The following is a 15,894-nucleotide window of genomic DNA, read 5'->3' as shown; positions in this document are numbered from 1 at the left end:
ATTCATTGTAATGGTGAAAATTGATTTGACATACTAGTAATTTGAGTTACGAGCTCCGTCACAGAACGAATTAAACTTGTAAGTCAAGGCCCCACTGTATCTAGTGTACATACTATCAACATGATATCACTGTTGTTGTTAATTTTGATTAGTTGGTAGAAGTAGTATTTATCAGGTTTCTTCACTTTAAAATTACTTTTTATATATATACTAGGGGCCCAGCGTGCAAAATCATGTGAGACCCAGGACCCAGAGTCTTGCAGCTCAGTGGGACCCAGAAAGAGTCCCGCGGATGCTGCTGCAGCCGCCGCCGCAGCCACCACCACCACCGCTGCTGCCGTGGGAGGTAGGACCCAGAAACCCACCTGCCATCCTAGCAGGACCCAGAAACCCACCCGTGCCTCCGGTCAAGTCCTCCAGAGTCAAGTCCCTGACCACCTGTGTACACCTTGCCACACACGCAGTCCCGCCCACCCTGCGCACGCAGCCTCCTGCTGATCAGTCGTTTCGGCATGATGGCGTGATAGATATAGATATAGATATAGATAGATAGATAGATTCCAGAGAAGAGGAGAGAGGGAGAGAGAGATAAAAACATCAATGATGAGAGAGAATCATTGATTGCCTGCCTCCTGCATGCCCCCTACTGGGGATCGAGCCTGCAACCTGGGCATGTGCCCTTGACTGGAATGGAACTGGGACTCTTCAGTCCTCAGGCAATGCTCTGTCCATTGAGCCAAATCAGCTAGGGCTAACATTACCCTTTACTTCCTTTATCCAAGCTGTGTTCTCTGGAAGTCCTGATGCACAGTTACACTTAAGGAGTGGGAAGTTATGCTCTATTTCCTCAAGGGCAGATTAATTGCATTAGTGACTTGGAATTCTATATGGCAGATTTGTATATTCTTTGTCATTTATTTACTTGCTCAATAATTATTTATATTAGTAAATTCATAGGATTTTTTGAGTGTTTCAAAAAAAGCAACAGAGTTAAGGTAATTTGGTTTACATCATTTTATTATTTTTAGAAGGCTTATCTGTCTTTTTGGTAGTTACCAAAAGAAATTGATTTACATTGCAATTTAGACTTTTGCTACCATCAAATTACTCCTTATTCTAATGTATGCAATATATCTGGGACCCTGCATTCTTTCTCATTCTCTCTCTCTCTCTCTCTCTGCTGGAAATAAATTCTGGCTGTCCTCTAAAAATTATAACACAAATGTTTTAGCAAACAAAATGACAAGCTATACCTGGGGAATTTGATAGTCTTAGAATTTATTAATCAATAAACAATGTCATACATGCCTTGCAAATACAAGAAAAAGCACAGTTTATATTTTTCGAGTGCTAAGTATATTTCAGACTTTAAGGGCTCACTGTTAGAAATGTCAGAAAAATATCTACAGGAGGACCAGTAAAAAAGGAAGTGCAACATCAAGGGCCATTATTTTTCCATTTCCACCTGCCCACCCACCCTTTCTTTAGTAGATCCACTGGGTGTCAGGTCAGAACCAAAAATGTCAGTAGTTCTCATTTACTTAAATTGTTTTAAATCTACTATTTTTTATAAATCTATCATTTGGAAAGAACAAGGAAGGGTTTACTGAGTAAAAACCTTGACTTATTCTGAACATTCCCTTGACATACGTTTATGCACAGGAGCTTAAATTTCTTGACTGTAATTATAGTGTATATTCCTTATTTTCAGTATATTATAATTTATAACTCTGTTCCTAACCAACTGTATAAATTTTACCACTCCAAGTACTTGCTATGGAGATTAAAATAGCCTGTCACTCAATACTTTAGGATATTTTGGCTGTAAGAAAATAAAATTAAATAAATAAATAAATAAATAAATACAATCAACTTATACTTTTACACAAGTTTCCCAAGCTTCCACTGTAAGAAACATATTTTGGCAAACTGTAAATCATAAATACCACATATATGTTTATTTTCCCATTATAGAATAGAGTATTTTATAATAGACTAGTAGCCCAGTGCACAAAATTTGTGCATGAGGGGGGTGTCCCTCAGCCTGGCCTGTACCCTCTCCAATCTGGGACCCCTCGGGGGATGTCAGATCGGGCCTAACCCGGCAGTCGGACATCCCTCTCACAATCCAGGACCGCTGGCTCCTAACCGCTCACCTGCCTGCCTGCCTGATCACTCTGCCTGCCAGCCTCCTCAGCCCCAACTGCCCCCCCCTCCAGACCTGATTGCCCCCAACTGCCCTCCCCTTCTGGCCTGATCGCCCCTATCTGCCTCTGCCTCAGCCCCACCACCATGGTTTTGTCTGGAAAGACATCCGGAAGGTCTCCCAGAAGGTCTCCCAGTCTAATTGGCAATTACCCTTTTATTAGTATAGATACCTTTACGTAGTACAATTATTCTTAGGTTCAGCACACATAATACCATTTTCTTTAAATTAAATGTACCTGGAACCCAATTGAGTTTGATCCTAGATTTAATATTCTGTTCTTTAATTAAATTATTAGTAATCTGTGTGTCTGGACAACATCATTTGAATTGAAATCAGACAAAAATACTTCTGAAATGTGTTATGATATCCACTTTTGACATATTAGTGAAGATGTGTGAAGTACATCATATGGTGTCTTACAAATATTCAAATATTTAGAAACATTTTCTCAGGCATTAGAAAATATTGTTTCTCAGATTTTAGTATAAAAAAACCTGTGTTATTGTTAAGCAAAGTATTTATTTTTATTTTATAAAAGTGATCATGCTTCTTCCTTTGCTTTGATGACTGAGAAGCGAAAACAAATTGGTATGTCATTTCTGTGAATACAAACAGAATTTTAGACACCTACTTATGGTGCAAATCATATCGTGGATATTGTGGATTTGAATTGGAATACCCTTTTAAGGTCTTTTTTATTTGTATTTCAAAGCCTCATACAACACGTGTAATCAGAAACAAAATAATGAACAAAGTCATAATCTTTTGACTTTAGTAAATGACCTTTCATATTTTCTCCCTTTATTTTCTACCTCAATCAGGAAAATAGAGGAGAAATTGAAGGGGATAAGTCTCAGAGAATATAACTTCTCACTGGACAGATTTTATTGCAACAGTATGGAGGAGCATGTTCTCACAGACCTGGTTTGGATTGACATTATCTACAAAGTTGCTTCATCTTGGGGTGCTTAAGTATTTTATACACTACTTTGGGTTGTTTTAATGTGGAAAAAAGGTCAGCAATTTTGATATTTTATTCTGCTCAGGTTGGGAGTTCTACCATCATACCTGTGCATGTGGCCATCATACCCACTTCCTCTGTATTCCAGGGCTTCAAAGTTGCCAGATTGTTTGGTTTTAGGATTTTTTTTTTTTTTGGAGGGAGGTAACAGGTATTCTGGGAGGCAGCACTATTTTGGCTCTCAAAGCTACTTAATAGATTATCTTTTCACTTTTTTGTTATCATTATTAGTCATTTTCAGAGATGATCATTTTCATTGACTATAAGCATTCATATTTTTTTCTTGAAATCTGCACATCTAACAATTCATATTCTTAATATTTCTTAGCCCCAATGAACTGGAAGTGCAATAATTACAAAGTGCTATTGAGAAATTATGCATTTGATTCTCCTACATATATGAAATCCTTTCCCAAAACACCACCCTAGCCTATCCAGTTATATCGTATTACTAACACCTTATTTCCCCTCATTTATATATTTTATTCTAAAGCCATTTTGTAAAATGCACATTTAAATTGAATAAATATTTAAAAATGAGGTTTGTACTTGAGGCCCTAAATAAGTTTTCCTTAATTTGGTTAATGGAATAATTGTTTGTCAAAAAAAATTCAAAATTATCCTATTATGTAATTTTTGGATTAGTTAAATTTATGCACTACTCAAAAAATGCTTATTAAACATGAAGTAGATTAGCTCAGTAAAACATGAAAATAATGTCACACATTTCTAAGTATTGTTTGTATTTTGCTGACATGGATGTATCAGAAATGCAAATGTTTTATATTAAACAAATGTAAAGTTATTTTTATAATTCTTCTTGCAAGGTAGACTTCTACTACTATTCTTTATTAAATTTTATTGTTTTGCATTATCCTTTCCACTCACTATTCATAAACATTTCTCCAGAGAAGAAGAAAAGATGGGGTGGGAAACAAATAACAGACTTGTGTGAATAACATTGGGCTGGAATATTTAGTCCAGTTAAGGAATATGAGAGGAGTATAATAGTAGCTACAATGTGCTCAAGAAGTTCAAGCACACAGTCTAAAAGGAGTCAGGGATCCAGGTATTCCTTTAAGTTATCATGCACATGCAATTCACGTTTAGCTGAAAACTGTTTTCCTTTTTGTGTAGCCCTTACCATCCTGTATCTGAGGGAGACAAAGCATTTAAAATTAAGTGCTGATGGTTCTCATTATAAATTTCCTTTCTCAAATCAGGCAAAGTGGTAATTTATGGAAGTCTTTCTAAAACATTTTTATACAGATTTTAAATTTATTTTTAGAGAGAAAGAAAGAGGGAGAGAGAAAAGCATTTATGTGCATCCATGAGCTGCCTCCTGCATGCTCCCTACTAGGGATCAAGTCAGTAATCCCAGGCATGTGCCCTGACTAGAATCCAACCAGTTCATGGGATGACGCTCAACCAACTGAGCCACACTGCCTAGGGTTGGACGTCTTCAGAAGAGTGTAGTCACAAATGTTGTTTTGTTTGCTTGTTTTTGTCTGTTTTCTTATTTATAGCTGTTTTTCTCATATGCGATCTGAAAATAGCATCAGCTGTATTAAATTTTAAATGGAAAGTATTGAGAACTATTTAGTATTTTAAAGGTATATATTATATAGAAACATAAAGTTGGTGTTTGAGTTTTCCCAACTGCTAGATAAAGCTGAATATTGTGAGCCATACTGAGATGTTTGTGAAACATACTAAAAATGTTAAATATTAAACATGCATAGTGTTTTTATTTAGATAAAATTATAAAACAAAATTATACTTAAAATTGCACTTATGATTTGTGAACATTCAAGGTTGAGGGTTATTTCAAATACCGCTATGGTAGATTGAAAATAATTCTGCATTTGAGTAGCATCTGTATGCTTTCCTCTGGTTATTCATTATTTGTATAAAATAAAATTAATTTTAAGAAAAATTTATATTTGATGGCAGTTGGTACTATACTAATGGAAGGTCACATTTTTCACTTAATGTGTCAATAACATAAGTACATATAAGCATTTTAATAAAACAGAAGTTTGAGTAACTTTAGAGCTAGTTAAAAGGACTGCAATGTCAATGAGAAAACTGGGCCATGTTACGGTGTTTTCATTTCTGTATAAGACAATAAGATTTGATTAATTGTCCATTTCAAAATGTGGCTGGGTGGATCAAATGAGGTAAGTTATGCTAAAATACTGAATGCAATATACGATAAATATATAAAGTAGCAAAATTTCAAGAAGGCTATTTAAAAAAATATACTCCTAAAAATGTACACTTAACCATTCATATGAATTATAAGTCATATTGTAATACTGAAGCATATAATAAATTTGATTAAATATTAATAAATATTTTATGAACAATGTGTTATTCCCTCCCTAGTTCTCAGTCTTCATCTTTATTTTTTAATAACAAATTGTAGAAAAGATTTGAAGGACTTATAAAAATACCTATTATAAATAACCATTATAATTGAGTGCTTACAATATGCTAAGCATTATGCTAATTTTATTAGTTCAAATTACTCTATAGTTGAATGATCTTAAGACTCCATAAAACCATGTAATCTGACCAAGACCTCAAACTACAATAAGGGGAGCCCAAGGGATATAATCTAAATACTTAATGAAAAGTAAGAAATAAGTACATTCCAATTAGAATAAATGCCCAGAATCAAAACTGGGTTGTCCACATCCTACTGAGTTTTAGTTGAATATCAAGAATATTTAGATGAAGGCTGAAGAAACCCTCAGATATTTCTAAAGTTAAATGCCATATACTATACTATGCTATACTATACTGCTACTCAAAGATAACAGAATCAATTGTATAGATATTTTGGGGTTAGAGTGAAGATGAAATAATCCTGAGAAAATATAGTTGAATGTAAGATAAATACACAAGAATACATAGCATGTTCCCTGCATAGTTGGTATAATGGCATATGATTCAGTCTCTGCTTTTCTAGTACCCAAAACGGAGGAAAATGTGAACAATTAAAAGACTAAGAGGAACAATAAACTAAAATTAAAGCAGATTTTTTAAAGTTGATTATGAGACCTAAGAGATTTTTCTTACTTGGAAACTTTGAAAGTAAATGTGAGCTATGGTGTAGAGAGGCATAACCCTTTCTCTATAACTAGTAATATTAAATTTCACACAACTATTTCTCTTTATTTCATCTATAAAATTCCATAGCATAAAGCCAAAACGCAGTTCAGTAACAGCAAAAGTTGTGCAATATTCACAAAATATGTACCATTTTTATTATTTGATACAATATTTTTTTTCAAAATTAGTTTTCTATTACTCAGTATTGCACACACACAATGTTTCTTGATAAAATAGTAGAAAGGTATTGGTATGATGGCAATATACACCAGGATATTTTTTAAAATTTTTATTTCTGTCTTTAATAATAAGTAATTTTAACATCCTATGAAAATTGTTAAATCAGTATTTTTTAAAAATGGATAGTAATTATATATAAAACCAGTCTTTAAAGGTTTAATATGTTAAATTAAGAACATGATTTTCTCATCTAGTAAAAGCCCTAAGTTTAAAACTAATGTCCTGCTAATGTGCTTGCATAATTCATGTCACTTGAATTAAACCAGTAATAAAAATGAAGCAATAATTTACTTTTAATTGCAATAAAAATTCTGAAGAGGTTTTAGAATAGTCTAGGCTGAATATATTGATGTATACTTTCAATATTAAAGCAGAACATTAAACATATCAGCTCCTATATTCATGTATTTACTTCATTCAAATGTTTAGCAGTAAGCAGAAGTTATCTTAATATTCCTTAACATGGACAAAGTCTTTAATTAACTTCAATAGCACACAAAGTTTTTTTTTTTTTTAATAAGGAAGTTAAGGCCTTAATGTGATTATAGGGTTGCTATTTGGCAGTTTAATTTTCTACCCCTCTTCTTAATACTACTTCAACAAACAGCTTCCTTTATTAAATCTTGTCCTTATCAGTTCTCTACAGGACCTGGCACTTAGCTAGTAACCCTGTAATCCCATCTCCCATATTTGTTCAAACTCTATTTCCTTATGCACCAAAAAACAGAATATATTTTTAAGTATGTCAGGATAGTAGGGACTATGTAAGAGATAAGAAAGAAAGAAATTTTTATCAGCTCAAAGACAACTTTAAAATACAGAGAATCTGTTCAAATATATTAAATTTTCTCTTTTATTTTCACAATGCCATCATTAATTTAGGCTAGAGCTGAAATACATATAGATACAAAAATAATATAGTAGCCCTCAAAATTTGTTTTATACCATTCTTAATGAGAAAACATGAGGCTGTATACATCAAAAATATGTTTATAAACCCCCTTCCCCAAAACAAAAACAAAGGATAGCTATTTTAAACCCTAAATTGGAAAGTCTCTTAAAGGCAGAGAATGTGTGTAATCAGCATATTGTTTTCCAGAGCCCATTATAGGACATGGCACATAGTAGGCATTCAGTAAAATCTGAGAGGCATTCAATGCATTCACAGGAAAAGGACTATTAGCCATTAATGTGCTTAAATTTTTAGGCACCATTGCTCCTTGCAGGTAAGTAGCATTCAATTGTGAGGAAGCATGAACCTAATCTGCAGTGATTCACTATACAGCAATAAGGGAGTCGATTTAAGCTACTCAAACTATTTTGAGGGCAAGATAGTCAAAACCACTTCAAAGAACTCTGTCATAACACATACTATACAAAAGGGTATTGACAGTACAGAAAGTACTGTTCAATTTGTGTTATGGCATTTTATTCTAGTAATAGAGTCAACATCTTACTATTGATCTCTGTCAGGTTACTTTATATCACGGAGTGGGCTGCTTAAGAACTCCAGAGTAGCCCTAGCCAGTTTGGCTCAGTAGATAGTGTCAGCCAGCGAACTGAAGAGTCCAGATTTCACTTCTGGTCAAGGGTACATGCCCAGGGTTTGGGCTCGATCTCCAGTAGGGGGCGTGCAGGAGGCAGCTGATCAATGGTTCTCTCTCATTATTGATGTTCCTATCTTTCCCTCTTCCTTCCTCTCTGAAATCAATAAAAATGTATTTTTAAAAAAAGAACTCCAGAGCCTCAAGCACTGAAAAAAATAACTGTCCCCTCATGTTAATTCAAAAGAGACCAACAAAGTTTCTGACCTATCACATGATAATTTTGTCAATGTTCATTTGAAATATTAAATATGTACTTTTCAAAAAATGTTTTCCATGAAAAATGTTTATATGTAACATAATGTTTAAGATGGAATTTCTAAAGTTCTATAATTTTCTAAGTAATTTGAAAATAGAATAATTGGAACTGTAAACACTTTTTTTTCTTTTCTCCTCTGATTCCATGTTTCAGAGATGTTCTGTAGATTAATTCTAGAACAGCATGGACTTCATTATGGCAAATTTAGGCGTTAGCAGTTAAAACAAATAATAGGTATTTTTTCGAGATGAGTATAATTACAGAACAGAGGCTTCATAACATGTAGAAAAATGTTTTAAAAACTAAGTTCATTTAAAACTTTACAATCAAGATAGTGCATAATGATACATATATGTTACCGCTTTTGAAAACAAGTGACAAGCTTTTTTTCACTATTCCTGTGCTAATACTTCTATTTATTATCAACTTGTTTAAAGGTCTATGTCATTCCAATTTGTATTCATCCAGACTTAATTTATATTTTATCTTCTAGTCCCTAGTGTGACTCTTCATTCAATAAGTAATCAAATATTTTAAACTGAATTTTGGATTGATTTTGAAAAGCTGGTATACAATCTTATAATTACATATTATCTGGATCACAACCAAATATTCAAACTTTAAATTTAAGGGAAAAGTTGTAAAAGGGCAGTACAGCAGGTCCTCAAATTGTATCATTTTGTTCAACATCATTTTTTGTTTGTTTGTTTGCTTTTGTAATTTTGATGAGATGTCCTAGGATCTTAGCTCTTGTTTATATCAATTAGCGTGTGCTAAACTTGGTTTCATTATACATTATTTTATAACACATCCTGTTGCTTAAATGGGCATTTACTCTCCATGAATAGCTCTCATCATACTCAGATTTCCTAGTAAAAATCTACGAAAAAACTCAAAGGAAAGTTTTAAAAGAAGAAATGTTAAAGTGACTTAAACATATAATTAAGAATTTAGAAAAGTGATATGAACCTGTTAGAAATACAATTATTTCTAACACCAGTTTAATTTTTCTCTTTTTTCCACTCTTGAACTTTTACACTGGCAAGCATGTCAAACTCAAAGGCTAACATGGGCCAAATAAACAAGGTTTAAGTTTATGTGTGCCGCAAAAAACAAAAGCTTCAATTTTCTAGAAACGTAGGTTTATTTCTATAGAGACATGACTACAAAGGGCTGATATAAATGCGTAATAGTTAACATAAAATAATAGAACATTTTATGAGCATCTGATTGATGCTTCTATAAAAATTAATATTTTTTCTTGAACATTAACTTACCAGACACTGAATAACTGCACAAATTAATAAGCATAATGCAAATAAACCTATTTTTCTTGTTCTCCGAAAGCAAAATATTTCCTGTTGCACACACCATGGTCAGTCCAAGACTAATGATATGACAATCGGCTGCTAAAATTTTCGCTGCTAGTATTAGTGGAGAGAAATGGTGCGCCTGTGCTTAAGGCCCGTAAGGGAAATAAAGGCAACACGATCATAGTAATCAGTCTATAGCGAATGTTGTAGTTCATTATTAATATTTATGTATAAAAAGATTATAAAATTAAGTTATGGAATTTTTATTAAAACATTTCTTACATACCATTATATTGACTGGGCCGCAAAAATATTTGTTGTGGGCCGCATGCGGCCTGCGGGCCGCAAGTTTGACATGCTTGTAAGTGTGTGAAAACAATTGACCTAACAGCACCCCCTCACGCCCCCGCTTTTTTTAAGGAAAGAAGCTAATTTTGATACTGCAATAATTAGTCATCATTTCAATAGTTGTATATTTACCCTTTATGCTTCCAATAAATTTAAAAATTATTAAATAATTAAGTTAAGATTTCCTTTAATTTTGTCAACACAAAAACCATATTGGTTTTCTTTATTCTATCTTACATATTTCTAGTATTAAACTTGTTTTATTATGATAACATCTTCCTTTAAAAAATCCTCTATACCCTTTGTTCTATTACTATCACTGCACTCATTCCTTGATACCCAGTTCTCTTCCCACTTAGGAAAAAAAAAGTTTCCAAATTTTTATTTTAGTTTTTATTGAAACGCTACCAGGACCCTGATCCCGTTTCCTCTCTTTCTAATATGCTGGGATAGGAGAAACTTGGGGTAATTAGAAAGGGTGTCTTTCACATCTTACCATATATACATTTTTATTAAATGAAATCTTTAAAGGATGATTCTGTTAGAGCAGGCAGATAGAAAGATATGAGCTGGGAGAGGCTGGGAGAGGCAGCTAGGCTTGGAGGAAATCAGTGACATGACAAACGGAAAATAGACAATGGAGGTGGTGGACCCCTATATGAGCAGGAAAGATTCAGAGCCCCCAGGATGTGGTCTAAAAGATGGCTTAGCACCTAGATGAAGGAGTCTGTGGTGGACCCCTATATGAGCAGGAAAGATTCAGAGCCACCCAGGATGTGATCTAAAGGATGGCTTAGCACCTAGATGAAGGAGTCTTATAACATAGAGATACTTTTTTTTTTTTAATACATGAGGGTGGGGATAACTTGTTTCTTGCCTAGGGGGCTCAAGCCTAGGTATAAATCATTTAAACTCCCAAATATCGAGGCACTCGGTTCAGTTTTGCCAGCTTTCCTACAAGTAAATCCTTGCCTGCTTTTGCTGTTATTTGTTGTCTCTTGTTTGAATGTATTCCCGTAAGCAAGACAACTGGGCGTGCAGAGTACTCTCTCCGGCCTGAGGCGGAGACCCTCTTGTTCACCACTGACAAGTCCTCTTTCTTCAAACAAAATATTATTAAACTCTAAGATTATTGAAGCTTATATCAGTCAAAATTTCATTCTAACCTAACTTTACCCATTGTTTCATTTTCTGAATTTCTAAGTGAATGAAATAAATTAGTTACCTATTGTTCTCAAACCTCAGACATTTTTCAGATCTCATAGAAACTTTTCCTTTGAAATCATTTTGAGCACTCTCATTCATGTCTTTTGAACACATTACCTTAACAGATAATAGTTAACTATCAATTCTTGATATCGTTGATCCTCCTTAGTTGTTTTTTTTTAAGCCTCTCCAACCTCAGAATTTAAGAAAATATTCCCAAATGGCTGACCCTTTAGTATCTTACTGCTTGTTCATTTTTACCACTTTCTGGGATACATTTATTTTTAGTCTTCTGCAAAAAGTCTTAGAGGGCAGCCAGCAATCTAAGCAGAAACACACAGATACCTCCCATTCTTGCCTTTCTATACTATTGCTCACTTGATCTCTCCTATTGTTGTAATTTGTTACATTGTATGTAGCAAAAGACAGGTACAGATTTTACATTATGCCTAAAATCCCCCTTACCTTAGCTTGTAAATTATGTTCTCATCTAGGGCATTTCTACAAACTGACAATTGGAAATTTAGCAATCACCAGGAAGACAGAAGTATCAGAGCACAGGCCAAAGTGGCAGTGGCAGCTGAAAGGCAGCTTTGTATCCCGTCTGCCCTTTAAAAAGCAGAGCCAAATCTAGGTCATTACATTCAGCAGGGAGCTTGGAAACACCTTCCAACTTCGTGCTGCACCAAGATGAGTGTCTTTTGACCTAGTTTTGCACAAGGGAGATGCAAGGCTGCCAGGCTCTGGAAGCTGTAAGTGTTGGATCTATGCCTTTCTGTTGCTAGAAGGATTCTTGCAATGTAAGTTTCAGGATGTGTTTCTTTCCAAGAAACAATAAGGTGGTTGTGTTTGCTACTCTTGACTGGGGAGGCCACGATCTTTTGCTACTATTTCAGGTTGTATGCCAACTGAAATTGACCAATATGATCTCAGTTCCCTATCAGCTGACTAGACTTGCTTCTTCCTGCCGCTAGTCCTTTGACCTCCCTTTTCTTAGAGGGTTTGCTTTAGAAAAACCTGTAAATGTAAATTCGTTCTTTACTCCTTTGAGATGTGAATATTTTAAAAAAGACTCTTGACAGTTTTCCAATCCAGAAATGTTTTTCTCAAAGCCATCCCTTTGAAATGCCAACATCAAGGGAGAGAGCACCCAGTCTCTCAGTTTTGTGAGAGACCAGGAGCATAATTGGAGTGAGCTACTTGCTTCAAGTTGTGAAACTACCTTCTGTCTCAAAGATAGGAGGGACGTTACTTTTCCTTTACATACAGCCAATTAGCAAAAACAGATGGCTGTGCTCTCTCCCGCCTGAGCACTTTAAAATTCTCCCCTCTACCCTTTGTTCCTGCAGAATTATCATTTTATTTTTAAATTAAATTCATTGGGTGACGTTGGTTAATGAAGTTATATAGGTTTCAAGTGTACATTTCTATAATACACCATGTGCACACTGCATTGTGTGTTTATCACCCAAAGTCAAAGCATCTTCCGTCAACATGTATGTGACACCTTTACCTTTACTACCCCCACCCTTCTTCCCTCTGATAACTTCCGACTGTGTGTCAATGAGTTTTTGCTTGTTTGTTTTTCTTGTTTGTTCATTTATTGCTTTCAGTTTTATATTTCCCATATGAGTGAAATCATATGGTTCTTGCCCTTTTCTGTCTGACTTATTTCCCTTAGTGTGGTAAGTAAACACTCAGTTCTGGTCTCCCTCCCCGATTACAACAGCCTTCAATAAAGGCTTACCTGCTTAACTTTGTCCAGAGCAAATATTTGCTTTGACAAAACATAATTTTAAAATTACAGAGACTGGGAAAATGTCTGTCTTCCCATCACATTGCTGCTTTAAGATTCAGCATCTAAAGCAGGTGCATTTTTGTTTTCAAAGAGGCTTCATTTACTGAGTGTTAAATTTGGTATTAACAAGCTTCTCTCTATGATAAGCCAAATCCTCAAAGAAAATAGATTCCCACTAGTTCCATGGTCTTTTGCTTTAAGAGGCTGATCTTTAAACACCATGTCTTGTTTCTCTGTGACCAGAAATATTGAAAAATGCAGCTCCTTAACCTAGGGTCCTGATACTTTGATAATCAGGCCCTTTTCTTCCTTCCTTCCTTCCTTCCTTCCTTCCTTCCTTCCTTCCTTCCTTGCTCTCTCTTTTTTAATATAATCAATAGTTCAGGCAAAATGAGCCACATTCCATTCCTAAAATGTATCCACTCATACTATTTTCTTTTACTACTATCACAAGATGCTATTATAATGTCTCCTCTAATCTCATAAGTCTTGAAAAGCTATTAAAATGTTTTAAATGGATGTGAACCCTGATAATGCTCTGAGCAGGTTTTATGCCTTTTAACTCTCTCTTAACATTTAACATTATATCATATGTATTCCCTCATCTCTTTCTCCACTTGGACCATGGGCTTCTGGAAGGCAAAGACATGGTTTACTCATTAGTTTATCTTCCAGAGATAGTGCTAATACTTGCACATTAAGTAACATTCAACAAATGTTTGCTAAATTAGCAAAACTATTTGCACTACATTTTATAAGGGGCAAAGACCAATAGAAAATGTCAATATAGAGGATCAGAAAGAAATAAACAGATTTTAAATCTCATCATTTTCACAATTCTATATATTTTCATTGTCTATTTCAAGTTTATAGAATCCACATTAAATGATCTATAAAGGTTTTAAAATTAAAATAGTACATTGCAAAGAATAGTTATTTGAACACGTCTATTTCAAAATAAAAGAAAATTAGAATCCATTTTGCTTCCTAATGTTTTAAATATGGACATAAACAAATTCTTATTTGATCATTAATGACATCTCTGCTTCTCTTTTAAGTGCATCTATCTGCTATTTATTTTATGTTATTTTATTTTATTTTTTTTAATTTTTTAAAATTAATTTTAGAGTGAGAGAGGAGGGATGGGGAGAGAGAGAAAATCATCCATGAGAAAGAACCATCAATTGGCTGCCTTTTGCACACCCCCTACTGGGTATTAAGCTAGAAATCTGGGCATAAGCCCTGACTGGGAATCCAACCAGTAACCTCTTGGTGCATGGGGCGATGCTCAACCAACTGAGCCACACATGCCAGGGCATATAAGCCAGTTTAAATTATTAGTGAAAGGAATTTGATATATGTATACATATATACATTTATAATTTCAGTGACAAAAGAAAAGTAGTCTGATTTTTCTGTTAGTCTTTCAAATGGAAAAAAAAATAAATAAAATAAGAGATGCAAGCTGTATTTTTCTTTAAATTTTAAAATCCTGTACTTAAATTCTAAAATCCACAAGACATCAATGTGAAGCTTCATCTTTTACTGTACCTGTATATGCAAATTGTACAAGATCCCAGAGGGCATTGGGGTCTATGCCTTCCATCTTGATTTCCTCCTGCTTGGCTTCGCAAACATCACTTGTAAACATGGCAGCAAAATAGTCTGAGACTGAGCTCAGAACAAGCCTGAAAGAGTCAAAAGGTCTAATTTAGGGTGTGAATATAAAGCATCAAAATGCTAAGTGTCAACAACAATGGAGTGCAGAGCAATCTATTTATGTATCTGTGTCTGTTTGCCTATCAATTATCTATATATCTCTGTATCTATCACCCATCAATTAATCTATAATTACCTTATGGATTGCACTTTTAAAAACTGATTTAGAAAATTCTGCCCTACCATTTCTAATACATTTTTCATTTCACTTTTAGTTCTTCTATTCTTTTAGATAAGAATCCAATTTTATTTCTTTTTACATACTCACCCACTTTTCACCACACTATCTACTAAAGAATTTGATTTGCTCAGTCAATTAATGGTGCTACATATATCATAAATTTAAGTGTAAAATCTGTAGTGACCTCTCTGAGATTTCTATTTTTTTTTGTTTATTTGCCCGTTCTTATGCCAATAAAATATTCTTTTTATATGTATGATAAATATTTATAAATATAAACAATACTATGATTCTAAAGATGTCTTTATATCAAATTAGGCAAATCCTCCCTCTTTATTTTTGATTAACTAGTAGTGGATTTAAAAATCATGTTTTTATTGATTCCAAAGAAAGGAAGTGAGAGGGAGAAGAGAGAGAGAAAGAGAGAGAGAGAGAGAGAGAGAGAGAGAGAGAGAGAGAGAGAGACATTGATGTGAGAGAGAAACATTGATCCTTGCCTCCTACATGCGCCCAAACAGGGGATGGAACCTGAAACCTGGGCATGTGCCTTGACTGGGAATCAAACCTGTGACCCTTTGATTTGATGAACAGGATGACCCTCAACCAACTGAGCCACAGTGGCCACAGCATGGATTTTTATTCTGCATATAAAGTTTAAAGTAAGCTTGTCAAATATAACTTTAATTAAAAATGCAGTACATTTCTGATTTTATATGTGAACTAGTAGCCTGGTACACAAAATTTGTGCACATTAAAAGGGAATTAATTAGCAGAAATATTTTAATATTGCTATTTGCCTTTTCTCTATAATAGAAGTGTGAGAGATAAAAGGGAATTAGTAAAATGTATATGAAAATAACATATAAATTTATTAATAAA

At 34.1% G+C, this 15,894-nt stretch overlaps 1 protein-coding gene across 1 annotated transcript in view; it reads right to left on the bottom strand.

Moving 5' to 3' along the window:
* The window catches only part of KLHL1 (kelch-like family member 1), a 378,971-nt gene that overhangs the window by 209,487 nt on the left and 153,590 nt on the right, over positions 1-15,894 (bottom strand). Inside the window, exon 3 of the mRNA XM_005871702.2 lies at positions 14,667-14,803. Within this exon, the coding sequence (XP_005871764.1) occupies positions 14,667-14,803 (137 nt within the window). The remainder of the gene's footprint in view (positions 1-14,666; positions 14,804-15,894) is intronic.

This window comes from Myotis brandtii, unplaced genomic scaffold (assembly GCF_000412655.1).
Source record: "Myotis brandtii unplaced genomic scaffold, ASM41265v1 scaffold353, whole genome shotgun sequence".
Classification (NCBI taxonomy): Eukaryota; Metazoa; Chordata; class Mammalia; order Chiroptera; family Vespertilionidae; genus Myotis; species Myotis brandtii.
This window is presented reverse-complemented; position numbering and strand designations above follow the sequence as displayed.